Source organism: Sparus aurata, chromosome 8 (genome assembly GCF_900880675.1).
Source record: "Sparus aurata chromosome 8, fSpaAur1.1, whole genome shotgun sequence".
NCBI classification, from domain to species: Eukaryota; Metazoa; Chordata; class Actinopteri; order Spariformes; family Sparidae; genus Sparus; species Sparus aurata.
The window spans coordinates 28097157-28111499 of record NC_044194.1 but is presented as its reverse complement, the minus strand read 5'-3'; the positions used below and the strand labels follow the sequence as shown (position 1 = coordinate 28111499).

Sequence of the window (14343 nt, the reverse complement as noted above, 5' to 3'; positions counted from 1 at the left end):
GTTTGTAGATCCTGAAATCTCTGAAGTATCTCAATTTTTGGGAAGCTGTTAATATATCGAGTCATGAAAATGTCCAAGCTATTTTATTAGTGTATTTAAAACTGGATATTTATAAAGTACCAACAGTAAAAAAAAAAATGATAATGGCTAAACTTGTCCTGTGTGACTGTCTCTTTTCTCATGTGCTAACAATGAATATTCAGTCCCCTGGTCAACACCTTTGACACTGCAGCTGGTGGGTTAGCATGCTGAACATATCATCTGTCTTCATATAGGGGATGAACAACCCAGATACAGAATTATAATGTGACATATGAGTTCCCTTGACAGAAGAAGTATCACATTCTATATGTAAGTAAAGGCAGCAGTACCACAGGCCAGTCACTAGAGGAAAATGTTGGCAGTCAGCCTTTCGCAAACAGACACAGTCACATACATTGTACGTTACATACCGTACCATTTCCAGCCGTGTTTATGTGGACAAGAAACACATGTTCTTGACAGGAACTCTCCATGAACATTTACTGCCGTGCTTGTGGTGACCAAAACAGGTATTTTAAGCTAAAACGTGATCTCTTCATAACCCTAACCAAGTGGTTGTGCTTAAACAGACCATAAGCACAGCGTTGTCAACATTAACTTAATAAAGAAACTTAAAGATGCAATCTAAAGAAAATGTAAAGTTTCAATATTTTTCTGTCATGGTTTGAGTTTTTGGTTTCGTTATTTCCTGTTTTATTTTGAAGTTCTGTCCTCATGTGTCATGTTTTGCTTTTCATGTCCTCCCTTTGTCTGTTTTCCCGCCTCATCTTGTCTTCCTGTCTCTTTGCCAGTGCGTCTGATCTGTTTTGCCCTTGTGTTCCTGTGCCTTCCTGTTCCATCTGCCCATCGCGTGTTTCTGATTCCTCGATTTTGTTTTGCTTTTGTTTCTTCGTTATCTCCTGTTTGCTTATCTTCCTTTTCCTGCTACATTTTGAGTAATTGGATATGAACTTTAAGCTTTTTGTTATTAAAGCTGGCTTTTTGTAAAGTTACTTCCCCCTGCCTGTGTGTCTGCGTTTGGGTCCCCTTCATGTAAACCCGACATTCTTGTGGTTTCCAGAAATGTATATTGCCATCATTTGTTCTATTGGTTGGGTTGATGCCACAGTTTAGAAGTGTTCCATTATACCTTATCATCCTGTATGTGAAAATGCTCATCATCAGTGATATGTAAACCCATATTTCATCGTCCACTTCAGAGCTGTAAAACAAAATTGATGTGTTATCACCTTAAGGTTGATATTGTGAATGTTTGAGGCATAGAGGTCCTAAAAAGGTCCCATTGAACTAAAGCCCATGTGTCTGACAGCACAGAATCCAAAAGAACAACACCCATTGCTCAAAAATCCACGCTCTCCCAGCACACGTTGGTTCAGTGACTGCCGGCCCTTCCCATGGCACTCAGTCTGTGGAGGGTTTGCCGCTACAGGTTCTCTTTCTCACATTGCTTTTACTGTGACAAATATTCGACGTTGAGATAAAACCACAAGAAGCTCCCCCGTAAGCCCAAGTTGTTAGATTTAGGCCGATGTAAAAACAGCAATAAAACATACTGTTGGTGATAAAATCTAGCGTGCTGGAGAATGAGAAAAAGGGTTATGGTTGGGGTGAGGAAGTCACTGCTGCAGGGAAGGAGAGCATTGTTGGAGCAGCAGATGACGAATGGGCTTTCGGTACATTGGGACATTTTTCAGACTATTTAGGTGTCAGAAATAACGGGCCGCTGGGACACTACACATCCGGCAGACATGGAGCAATGTTAGCATCCTTTAGCTTCTAATCGCTAACGTTGTGCGTCTGCTGTTTAATACCGAGCTGTTCGGCGCTCAGCGGGTTCATCAGAGCTTTTAGGCAGAAAACAGCTGCCTGCTGCGGCTGGCAACAAGACTGATGAGACGGAACCAAAACCAAAATAATCATCTGAACGCTGAACTGCAGAGTCGGCTAATTCCCCGTGGGTTTGAAACTGTGAGCCAAATGTAGAGTTTTTCCCCCTGAAATGTGGTGGAGTAGAAGAATAAAGGAGCGTATACTACAGGTAAGGTACATGTACCTCAGATTTGTAAGTACAGAACTTGAGTGAATGTACTTACAAATCTGCACTTCCTCACCACTGTGTCAGACTGCATATCCTGTATCAGGATGAATTTGACAACTCACGTGTAAATTAAAACCTGCAAAATTACTTGATAGACTGTAAAGCTTTGATGCTCATTTGTTCCTCACAGCCTTTGCAGTCATTGTGTGTAGTCTATTAATAAAAGAAAGATTACATGTCAACCAGTCAAACAAATAAACGAAATGTGTAACACAACCGCCTGGCAGTCCCACAATCTCACTGTCTCACAAGTGTAGGAGTAACTCCTCCATCAACCATGTTTATAGCAGGTGAAGACGGAGAATATTGCTCAGCGCGTCTCATCGACATTAAACTCAGAATGACTGGAATCTCATTCAACCTGTGTCCTCGCAGAGTTGTTTGCCTGAATCTGCTAAATTTTAGATTAGCTCCAAAGAAGCAGGTCGCTGAGCGGCAGCGCAGGCATTTTCCTGAGCGCCCGCGTCTCAGCTTGGAGTTGGGCTTCATGAAACATGTATGAGATGGCACTCTCTGAGCGCCGCTAACATCAATCCCCGTAATGCTGCTGTTTACTCTCCCACTGTCTTTATAAAAGCCTTCATTTGCATGCACACACTGGCAGGAACACGCTCGCACACACATTTCTTAACTTGTGTCACCGTTTTACGACAAGGAAATGAAGCAGAAGTAGATTCTAAGTATGATTCACGATCTCTGAGGCGTCAACGGTGTCGGGGGCAAAGCATTCTCTGTAATGGATTTACAGTAATCTCATTATAAAGAGGTGGATGTGCTCCGCCATGTTACAGATTAAACTGCTCAGATAGCTTTTAATAACTGCGACCTCCTCATTTTAAGGCGATATTTATATTCAGGGGCAACAATAACAAGTGATGTTCATCATCTGAATTTCTCTCTGCACCACAGGGAGGTTTTCTTTATTTTTACGGGTGGGCCAAAATTTCTGGTATCGAATTATGAAATTACAAATTGCTTGTACTGCAGATTTTGAACACATGAGTTCATCACTTTAGATATATTGAGCAAATATCAGCAAATGTTATGAAAACACTTCTCTTTCACTGTCCACACCGTTGAGATTCCTTCCTGAACAGGCCTACAGTAAAAGTCTCTAACGCCTCTAACGGAATCGTTTGGAGATTTATTTCCTGCACACGTATGAAAACGTTTGAAGGCATTTTTACATCGGTTATTATTTAAAGGCACACGTGTAGACTCTATCAGACTAAAAGTCACACACTTTAAGACTTGACTACTGAGAGAGACTCGACTCTCTAAAGACTTGATCATTAAAACCAACAAAATCCAAGTCAAAAGTTTTAAACTGGTAAAACCTCACCACCGCAACCATGAGAGGAAAACGTTTCACTGTAATGTTTAAAACATGCCAAAAGTCCAACGTGGCGCTGGTGCGTTCAGGGCGTGTCCAAGTCCATTTTTCTAGCACCGTGCAAAGAGGTTGTATTTAGACTCTGAATTAATCATGGCTGTGTTTTCGGCGTAAAATAAAACCAGTCCGCGTGTCTTCTCTCATTCCCTTTAAGAGCCAGCTGTGCCGGGACCTGGAGCATTTAGACGGCGGAACTCTTCTTCCCTGATTAGGTTTGTGGTCCTCGGCTGCTGTACCTTCTGCCCCCGCATTGTCACAATCATCAGCTCTGTTTGACTGCAAAAATGTGTGTGAATCTCAGTCCGTGGATAAGAGCCGTAAAAGGTATCATCCTGATCAATAACCAACGGTATGGGAGGGATGTGATGGGTCATTAATGGGCAAAATATTAATGACTTTTACCTGCGGCGATCCTCCGGCAGTCATTAACATGCACATTTTCACAACTTCATCGATTATTTAAAACTCCTGACTGGGATTGGTTAGTATTTCATGTTGATAAATGTTTTGTTCTTCTATATTACAGAAAGTCACACACAGTCCAGATTCATACAGTAAAATAGTTTGGAGTGAAGCAGCTTTCCTAATAATAAATGACCTGTCCTAATAATATTTTTAGATATTTAATATTTACCGAGGCTAAAAGTTTAACTCTGTTTCCTTTGTAGAGTTTACTACAACTACAACTGTTAGTTTTGCTGCTTAAATGTGCCGCCATATTTGATACAGTGACATTACTGTTCGCATGTGAATGTTTAAAATAGCAATCCCAAAGCTTCAGTATTTGATCTTTAAGTGTCACGAGTGCAAGTAAAAGAAAGTATACATATATGTATGTGAATGTGTGTATTGTATCCAATGGGTTGACCGATTATGGGATCTGATATTCAGCATTTTTGTGATCATCAGTCACATCAGTGTCTTTTTTATCTGATTGCTAATAAAATAAATGTTTTAACTTTGGTTCTGACGCCTGCATGTAGTCTGCAAAGTAACTAGCGACTTAAGGTATCTGATAATTGTAGTGGAGCAAAAAGTACAATATTTTATATATTGGACTGGAAGTATAATGTAGCAAAAAAATGGAAATACTCAAGTAAATTACAAGTACCTCAAATTTGTATTTAAGTACTTTAAAGTACTGTAAACTTTGTTACATTCCAACAATACTTGAAATTGACTTCTCTTGATAGACCCGATCACAACTTGACTTCTATGGAAACTTGGCTTTAGACTCAATCCAACAGGAGGGGAGACTGCACACTTTTCTCAATTAAAGGTTCAACATGTAGGAGTTTGTCACCTCTTGATTTCTAACAGCAATAGATAAATCAATACAAATACGGGTCAGCATTTCACAAGAGTAACAGTTTCGAACTGTAGCTGCTGTTAGCTAGTTAGCTCAGTTTGCCGTGCAGATAAAAACTAAAATGTCTTTAACCTTGGTTGATAATCTCAGCTCATTATTCAACGTTTTAAACAAAAATCCTCACATATTGCGCCTTCAGTTTGACTCCTGCTTTGACAGGAGTTGGTACTTGACTGAGAGCTCTGTTGAAACATCTCTTTCATCCCTGAAATCTCCCAGAAAAAGGTGCTCGAGTCCCTTTGAATCACAGACCTCTTAAACCTTTGGCAAGACGCTGAAACTTGGTTTTTGAAACAACTTGCGATTTGCTTTGACAAGACTTTGGGCCCTTTTTTCGAGAACTTATCTCTATCAGCTTGTCTTGGACTTGTTTCAAAGGGCTTACACTATGAAAGGGCTCCGAGGTCTCCTTGAACCCTGAAATTTCCCAGAATATGTGCATGACTCACTTTGGTTTAAAGAGCTGCTAACCCTTGAGGAAAAAAGCCATTCGCCCGAGCCTCATCTGGGATTATAACTTCTTATAATGGTCTGAATGCGCTGACGATTTTCCACTCGGACAAGTATAAAACTCTGGGGGAAGCGCTGCCGACCAAAGAAAAGAAAAAGTCAACTCTCGCTGGTGGATTCTGTCCTCTGTAGTTCCGCTAAACTGGGGGCAGATGCGTGGCTCTCTGCAGCCTCGCAGCCTCTGAGGGAACACTAATTATCACCTCCAGGCAGCATCCAAGCCTCTCGTTAGCCCACAGAGGAGCTCGCTGGACTCTCTCCTGCTTTCACTCCCTCTGTCATTATCCTCTCCGCTGTCCCTCCCTCTTCCTCTCGCTCCCCCTCGCTCAGACCACTTCCTTCCCTCTCTGTAATTCACTCCCCCCCCACCCCCTGCGCTGCCTCCCCCTCTTTTAATAGATGCCATCATAGAGAGGATGCATCTCCACTAAAGAGGACTCCATCCTTTTAATGCAGTGCCTTCTTAAAGGATTACAGTGATGCATGAGTGTGCCCAGGCATCAAAACAGCTTTACGCTTTGTCTCTATAGGCGATAAAGCATTTCAATGGATCACTCGCCATGAAAAGCTGGAACCCTGCACCTATACTGTTTGGAGGAGTTGCCACTGAACACCCCATAAACAAGCCTCACGGCCTCTCATAACATCGGAGGCACTGTAAACCTAACACATCCAATGAGCCGTGAGAATGCACAGTGTCCAACACACACACACACACACGCACACACATACACACACACACACACACACACACACACACACATCCGTGCGCGAAAGTAGCACTAAGCGGCCACCGAGGGATTTAAACCAGGGAGGCACTCTGAGGCCTTGAAGGGAGCGCTAATGATGCGGCGTCAACCTTTGCTCACACCTCATTGGCTCGCGCGTCTGCCGAGCGACTGCTCACACTTAATTGAAGGGTACACTTCGTTAACACTGTTGCCAGGTGACCACGAGAGGCCTAATTGAAGGGCAACGCTTCAATGGAGCTGTGCCCGTCCATCAATCAGGTGCATTAGCAGGAGCTGTTTTATCTTTCTTGGCAGTGGGATGTGTTGACTGAAAGAGGGAGGGAAAGAAAAGGGGGGAGGAAATGTAAGGGGGTGGCGGGGAATCCGAAAGGGAGGGTGGAGAAGTAGGGAAAGGAGGGAGATAAGGGGTGAAGGAGCTGAGGAGATAAGGGGGTGCAGGAAGAGGAGGGAAGGGCGTGAGAGGGGAGGATTAAGGGTCCACGGGAGACAAGAGAGGCGGGAGGAGAAGGAAGTCCTTGGGGATCTGATTATCAGATTAAAGAGGAAATGTTGCATCAGCAATATTTCAGCATGAAAATGAAAGCTCTCCTGGCAGGAAAAAAGAAAAAACCTAATCTCCTGTTTCTAATTGGATGGAACCTACGCTCAGCGAGGAAACCGTCGGCGCTCCAACTCAGAATGGAATGACATTGGATTCTCATGCTTCATTCAATTTCACAAGAAGATTCTCACTTTTTTTTTGCGGGAAGGGTACCTCCGGGCTAGCATACAGGGAGCTCTAGACTACATTATAATAACATTTTCATTCTAGCTCCGTGTGTAGAGCCGAGATAAAATTGAAAGTAGTACTTATTATTGTGGTTTTGCAAACATAACTTTGACTCGCCGAGTCCTGAGGCAGGCGCGAAATGACTTGTAAATGGATTCCCACAAACAAGATGAGATAATAAAATGTGGAAATGAAGGCTTTTACTTTGTTAATAGAGCAGAAACTAGCATTACCATAGACTCTGTATATGGGTCAATGGTAATCAGACTAATGAGTGGAAATATTCTATTATGCAGCAGAAGGCTGGATAAAGGTGTGCAGCCTTGACGGATTCAGTCTATCGCTATAAAACATGCAGGATCCAGTCCATTCACCATGACAGCGGCCCGGGGAAAAATAGAGAAAAATAAAAAATAAAAAGTTTCATATATCCCCAGGCGGCTGTAAAAGCTCTGTTGAGTCTGTCACTGTTCCTGACATCTCCTCAACACCAACCAGGAGAGCAAACATGAGACACACAGCCTGAGGTAGTCAAAGAAGTCATCACCGAGAGCTCTCGCATCCGTGCGACCCTGCAGAGGGTCAGCAGAGGTGTGGGATTGATGAGAGCTCTGTCAAACATCACTGGAAGGAGTCGGCTTGATGAGGAATCTGTCAGAAGACACCAAAAGGAGCCCCTCGCCACCACTGCTACTGAGAGAAGCTGAGCTGCCCTCCAAGCACCGCTCTTTCTCTCACTTGTAGGGGAACTACAGACAGGCACGAAAAGAAGCTTCTTCACTCCAGCGTCTCCGAGGATTTCCTGCGCACACGGAGCACACCACGGGTGGAAAATATAACGCACAAACAGCCTCCCAAACTGGGACACAGGGCCTCCTGCACACAGCCACGAAGGTCTGACGCAGCAAGCCAAATGAAGGCAACATGGCGGGTGTAGAGTAGCATTAATGGCAGAGAGATTATGAGAGTTCCTTTTCACTGCCCAGGGAGCTTAGCAGTTATTAGTGTTGTAACAACCCTGGCAGGGACCCGCTAACTTCCCTGCCAAGTCCGAGGCGCCTGTTGGTGAGGGGGACCGTGCTGTCACTGGAGAACTTTAGAGGCTTTTCGGTTTGGGCTCCCTGTCAGGTTTTTTTTTTTAAAATACTTTTGAGATATTGGTCAGGACACTGGAAGCACTGATTTGAAAGCAGGAGTGTGCTCGGTTACTGTACTGTGGAATGCGTCATCGACGTCAGCTCATCAGGCTGAAGCAGTGATTCACACAGTCACACTGGAGTCAGCAGCCACTCAGCGTGTGCAGCAAAGTGATTCAGGCAAACACACTGTGTGCTCCATACACCGCATTTCTATGTCACTTAGTGCATTCAGCATGCAGATGTAGGCTTAATATAACTTGAAATAATTGAATATACTTAACTGAAATAGACTTTGTAAGACATAAAATCAAGTGCACTTGAGTTTACTATTTTCAGAGAGTCTTGAGTCATTGCAAATTTATACCAGCAATGCCTTTTCAACACATTTTGATTAATTCCTAAACATATTTAGCATATAAGTGTGATAACAGTTATCTAAAAGTGGAAATATAAAATATACTAGAATATATAAGTAGAAAGGTACATTTGTATACAGTATTATAGCAGTATTGGTTAAAATATGCACTTAAGTATAGTGTATTCAAGTGCATCTCAAAGGAGTCTCAAAATAGTAGTCGGGTGTCATATTATTCAGCCAGTTCTGCTCTACTGTTCCCCCTCTTTCTTCACCATGCTAACTGCCTCCAATAGGAACAAACTCACACGCATCACAAACAGTGCCTCCAAAATGACTGGCCTCCCCACACCCAACCTTTGTGACCTCAACTGTGAAGCCGTCATACGTAGAGCACGTACAGTAACACTTAACCCCAGGCTGGCTACACCTCCTCGTTCTTCACACTGCTTCCATCTGGTCGCAGATACAGATCCCTGGCCTGGAAACAAGCGTGTCCCCTCTGACATAGCACTTCTAAACAGAACACCCATGTTAGCTGTTGCGTGGATGTGCTGTATACAGTATGTAGGTTTATGTGGAATATGTGGGTAGATCTGTCCTGTATGGGTGTCCTCCATGTATACGTGCTGTGGATGTTTTCTGTGTGTAGTATCTTGGGAATGTATCTAGAAATGATCATGCAAGGCACAGTACATATAGAAGGTACATGTTTCACAGGAAGCTGAAGTCCTGACATTAACCTAAAGCTCGCCTGTTCCACTAGCTTCTTTAACGCAGTTACTTTAATCAGTCTTTCTGAAAGCATCGTCAGCATTCACTTTAGTGTTTGTGTCAACCTGATGAATGTAAGTTGCTCTGTTTTGGTCTCTACCAGCTCTGATGTGTTTAACAGCTATTTGATAAGTTTGTCTGCCTGCGGTTTGGTACCGAGCAGATGAAGTACAGTGGGTTTATCTGCAGGTTTGATACTAAGAATATAGCGTTAGCAGTCAGTGATTAGTTCATTTTTTCAGGGGGGTGGTGCCACTTTTTTTTATACAAACCCTTTTGTCTTTTTTGGTTCCAGAGCCAGGATTGGTCTGCAGGTTGTACTTTGCCCAACCCTCTCTCTGGCCCTGAGGGATGGAGGGAGGGAGTGGGGGGGGGAGTTGCAGGTTAACAGAGGGGTTTTCATCCCCTGATCCCCCCTCAAATCGCCTACTGTGTGTGAGAATGGCCCTGTCCATGATGTCCAACAACTCCCTCTTTAAACGGCATATTTTAAACTTTTGGCTATGATCTCATCAGTCTTAAACTGATAATCTTGTGAGTCCTCTCCGTCACATTTTTGCTTCAGCCATACTGGACAAGTCACAGTCACTCAATTCTCATCTTCTAACAACCTGCTTATGTTACAAATGCAAAGTCCTTGGAATCGTGGGAAACAGTGTTTGCTAAAAGACATATTACATACGCAATGACATATTGTATTTTTTCAAATATCAGTGATTTTGAATGGGGTTTTCTGTCTCTCCTTGGCTCACCATATAAAAAAAGACTTAAAACTGAGATTTATCCAGTCTAAGCCTTCTTGGCTTTGACAATGTTCCCTCCTAATATCTCTCTCTCTTTCTCTCTCTCTCTCTCTCAATACCCGTGTGAAACTTCATCAGCCCTTCTAGAGTAATGTTGTGTTAAATTAGATTAGAGCATCGGGACTTTCAGTGGTTGGTCATGTCGAGATGTTCCGCAGAATAAACTGGGGGGGCTGGTGTAGTGGCTGTAGTGTAATCCAATGTATATGCCACAATGACAGTGATTTTGATCTGCCGAAAACAGAGACAATGTTTTTATAGCCTGGGTCACTGTCACTCAAAAGCATCTCGTATGTAATTTTTTCTGACAACTTCAGTTTACTCTAAAACATCAATAATAACCATCAGCTATCATCAGTCACTTTTATTTGTGCTACAGTACATTGTGTTACATTGTGGCTTGAACACAATGTCCTTTTTCAGTCTGATTTCAGCCCCGCTGCTCTGCGGAATATGTCAGAAATGATGGATACCTCTCAAGAGTAAACAGACCAAACAAGAGAAAACTACACAGCTACAAAGCTATACTAGTGTATTCAACGCCTGGCAACTGGGAAAAAAACAGGGGAGTGAAAAAAATAAATAAATAAACTGTATTAGCAGGTCCGTCATGTTTGAAGCAGTGGGATATATTACAGCTAGGAGCAGTTTTAAAACAAGTTGGGGCCCTGCCAAGAAAGTCTCAGAGCAATATCTTCAGCCATATGGATGGGGGAATGCATTCTGCGCAGGCTGGTGCTGCTCTCTGACAATATTTAATATTGTATGGATATAACCTGCTGGGAAATCAACTTCAGGGCATCTGTGGGGTTTAAATGACACTAGAGTTCAAAGACTGACTAATGGGAAATTCACAAAAATGTCCCTCCATTTCTATTTCTTTCTCTTTTTTTCCCCATTTAATTCAGCTGATATGTCATCTGTGATTTTATTATTATGAGAAAAACTGAAATGAACATCTGCGACATCACTCACTCGGGCTAAATTGCACTCACTGTCATTGCACTTCAATTTATGGAAGCAATGGGTGGAAGCAATGCAGTGTCTATTGTAGCCTTGCTGACCATAATAATGCTAAATATTATTATAATGTTCTTTTTCATATTCTGGTTCCATATTTTGGTCAAGTTACACAAAGTCGGCTGTGCTGAGCTAAATAGTGCAACGCTGCCACCGTGCGGACACATGCGGAAATAACCGGTCTCCTCATATTTAACACTATCACAGTTGTATGTAGTGTCTTATATTTAATACTGTAGTGGTGGATTCAATTAGCGATTACAAAAGTGTCAGATATTTTATTTAAAATAGGTTTGCTGGAGAAGTTAACGAGAGGAACTAATGCCAGCGGTGAACAGCTTGCCGGAAGCGGAGGACTCTCGTGTCGGTTACACAGCTTCTGCGCAGTCGCTTCCTATCGGGGACTTTTCGCTCGCTTGGTGAGCAGTTTTGGTCATGTTTCGGAATGTTTTGGGTAGACTGGTGACAGATACAGTTCGTGTTCACCGCTATGTGAAGAGTGCACCTGTAATACAGAGGCTGACTCCCACCTCTGTGTCGGTCAGGAGCGTTTCGGACGTGAAGGACGAAGTGCAGCAGTCTTTTGACGCCTCCCTGCTTGAGTTCCTGGTGTGTCCGCTGTCCAAGAAGCCGCTGAGGTAATACTGACACACGGGATAAGCTGAAGGTCATCTTGGTAGTGATGGCTGCATTTAGCCTAATGGAGCTTTTGGGGCTCTCTTTCTATTTGTACCGGAAAAGACTCAAAGTTCGGGGCTTTAAACGGAGCAGCACAATGACACCTGACGACTAGCAAAACTTGTAGCAGCTCTGGTTAACTGCACCTTGCTCAGTTAAAGGTGTTTGGCTCATATATGACATTCAATGTTTATCAAATTCGTTTAACTAATTAATCTGTAATACTTTTGTTTAAATACTGCGTTCAAGGCAGATATGGAAGGAGACATATCTTGCTTATTTTCTGGTTCATCGCTTTATTTTAGGGTTCCTCTCCTCTGATTGGTCAGTTCACACATGCCTGACCCAAGCCTCAGGAAGAGCATCAAATGATGTACTGAGGCCCAAAAGTACTTTTTTTTCTCCATAGGCTTAGATTGTAAAAGAAGTGGCTGTTAAACAGGCAGATTGAGCATCATAACCCCCACCAAATGACTTGTTTGACCAGCATACGTTTAGCCATCCGTTCCAATAACATTTTGGAAGTCTAGAAGAGTTGCAAGTTTAAATTATTTTAGTTCAATTTAAGTTAGCTGGGCACTAAACCAGAAGATTGTACCTCTGTAACGTTATAGCCGGGAAGTCGTGTTATTTTGGCTTCATTTGCTACTGAGCAGCTTGCATAGGATGAATGGGGTTCCGCCTCCAACACCATGCCCAGATTGTCATATAAGTTCCTTGGCCTGAGTAAGCACCAGTAACAACAACAGAGCGGCTGTGCTGTATCAATTCTTGCATACCAAACTGTCTGTTAGGCATTTATAATGTATATGCGTGACATGGTTATGTAGTGTGATGTTGCAAAGTCACAGAATTCAAGGTTAATCAGTTTTAACAGGACTTTCACAATATTGTCTACTACAGCAAAGATAATGAATAACGGAATGTTGCAATATAGACATTAAAATGCATTTCCACCCAAACTTTTGCCAATATTTTACATTTGCGTCAGGTTAGAATTTAAAAAATTGTGTTTTTTCTCTCACAGCTATCAAAATATGTGGCCATGTATCTAATCACTGTGTAGCCACAACTTTACAAAATAGATCAAATAAAAAATAAAAATGTTACCATCAGTGTGACACACCTCATGTTACCCTTATGTGACTATAGAGAGTGATGGTTGCTGTGTTCAGGTGCTAGTGGAAAGAAGATGATAAATGTGGCATTCAGTTGCTTTACTGTAAAACATCCTCCGCCTCAGCTTTACGTAGTAAATACTGAACAAGGAAAATGTAGAAGACATCAAAGTATGACTGAGACCAGTGTGCATCATAGAAAACTTAATCTGCTCTCTCCCTCCCCAGGTACGAGGCAGAAACCAATGAGCTGATCAATGACGAGCTTGGAATCGCCTATCCCATCATCGGTGGCATCCCCAACATGATCCCTCAGGAAGCCAGACTCATACAGAAAGACACAGATACATCAACCACACCTACACAAGGCTAGAAACTCCATCAAGACACCTGCAGCTGACCGAGGCAAACGGGCCTAACACTGTTGTGTCTTCTGTTGGACGGAACACAGTAACTGGATCCTGCTCTGCTCAGATTACACATTATACCGCTGCACAGCGAGAATTTAGATATTTATTTACTCCAGTGTATCAGAACTCATCTGCAAGTATGTTCTCCCTGTCCATGATGGTGGGGCTGGTCCCAATAGTGTCCCTCTTTGGTCTGTTCTACTCTGCTGCCGTGGATGAGAACTTCCCTCAAGGCTGCACCAGCAGCAACAGTCTGTGTTTCTACAGTCTGCTGTTGCCGGTCACCATCCCCGTCTACGTCTTCTTCCACCTCTGGAGCTGGATGGGGATCAAGCTCTTCAGACACAATTAGGCTTTTCTGACTCAGTTCTGTTCAAGATGAAAATCCACCTTAAAACCCTCCAGTACAATTAAATACTTGGTGATGTAACTTTATAACATTTTATGACCCATTTTGTTTGTTTGGTAAAAAAAAAAAAGGTGAACATTGATGCTTTGGCAACACGTCAGCACATTACAATTTAGTTTAATTGCAGAAATTGTTGCTTTTTCCACAAATATTAAAATGAAATGCTGCTATAGTACACAGTTTGATTGAGATGTCGAGGAAATAGACACATTGCAGGACATGAGGCAGAACTAGACAGGGCAGGCTGGAGAAAATAGAATGCAACAGGTTACTCTCAAACAGGTTACTCAATCTTATTTTGTCAAAATAAGTCAGTTTTTGAGAGTAACCATAGGTGGATTTTTGCACACACACATGCTGGTTGTTGCGCTTTCAGCTTTTGTTATGTGGGCTGCTGTGTGTAATAGCTGGCAAAAATTTAAATAAAGATGTTTCTTTTGAATACTAGTAATCCGCTTCCTTTAAAGACAGGATGATAACATGGTACAGTCACATCAGCTACATAACAAGCTTCTGATAAAAGGTGATTGCAAATGTCAAAGTATGACAGTGAATCCTAATGGTTGATACAAATAAGCCATCTTGAGTTGAGTCTGAACCTTGATTTAGTTCATGTTTGAACAGATTTGGAAGGTTTGTACTTAATATTGAAACTACTGGGTTATTTGGAAATACTGCATTAACTCAAAGAGAGTATATCTTTC

At 42.4% G+C, this 14343-nt stretch overlaps 1 protein-coding gene across 2 annotated transcripts; it reads left to right on the top strand.

Moving 5' to 3' along the window:
* The first annotated feature begins 11349 nt into the window (after positions 1–11349).
* pyurf (PIGY upstream open reading frame) lies at positions 11350–14081 on the top strand. 2 transcript variants are annotated; one of them, XM_030427040.1, is made up of 2 exons: positions 11350–11662; positions 13049–14081. In XM_030427040.1, the coding sequence occupies exons 1-2, from the start codon at positions 11460–11462 to the stop codon at positions 13191–13193; spliced, it is 348 nt and encodes a 115-aa protein (XP_030282900.1). In that variant the 5' UTR covers positions 11350–11459; the 3' UTR covers positions 13194–14081. Both variants share the same exon structure in this region, with proteins under 2 accessions (XP_030282900.1, XP_030282901.1).
* Positions 14082–14343: the final 262 nt, after the last annotated feature.

What these genes read in the sequence shown, in the direction of transcription:
- pyurf (XM_030427040.1), top strand. Translation starts at nt 11,460, where the DNA reads ATGTTTCGGAATGTTTTGGGTAGACTGGTGACAGATACAGTTCGTGTT. An exon ending in CTGTCCAAGAAGCCGCTGAG is followed by an intron (nt 11,663 to 13,048) that starts GTAATACTGACA and finishes CTCCCTCCCCAG; the next exon opens with GTACGAGGCAGAAACCAATG.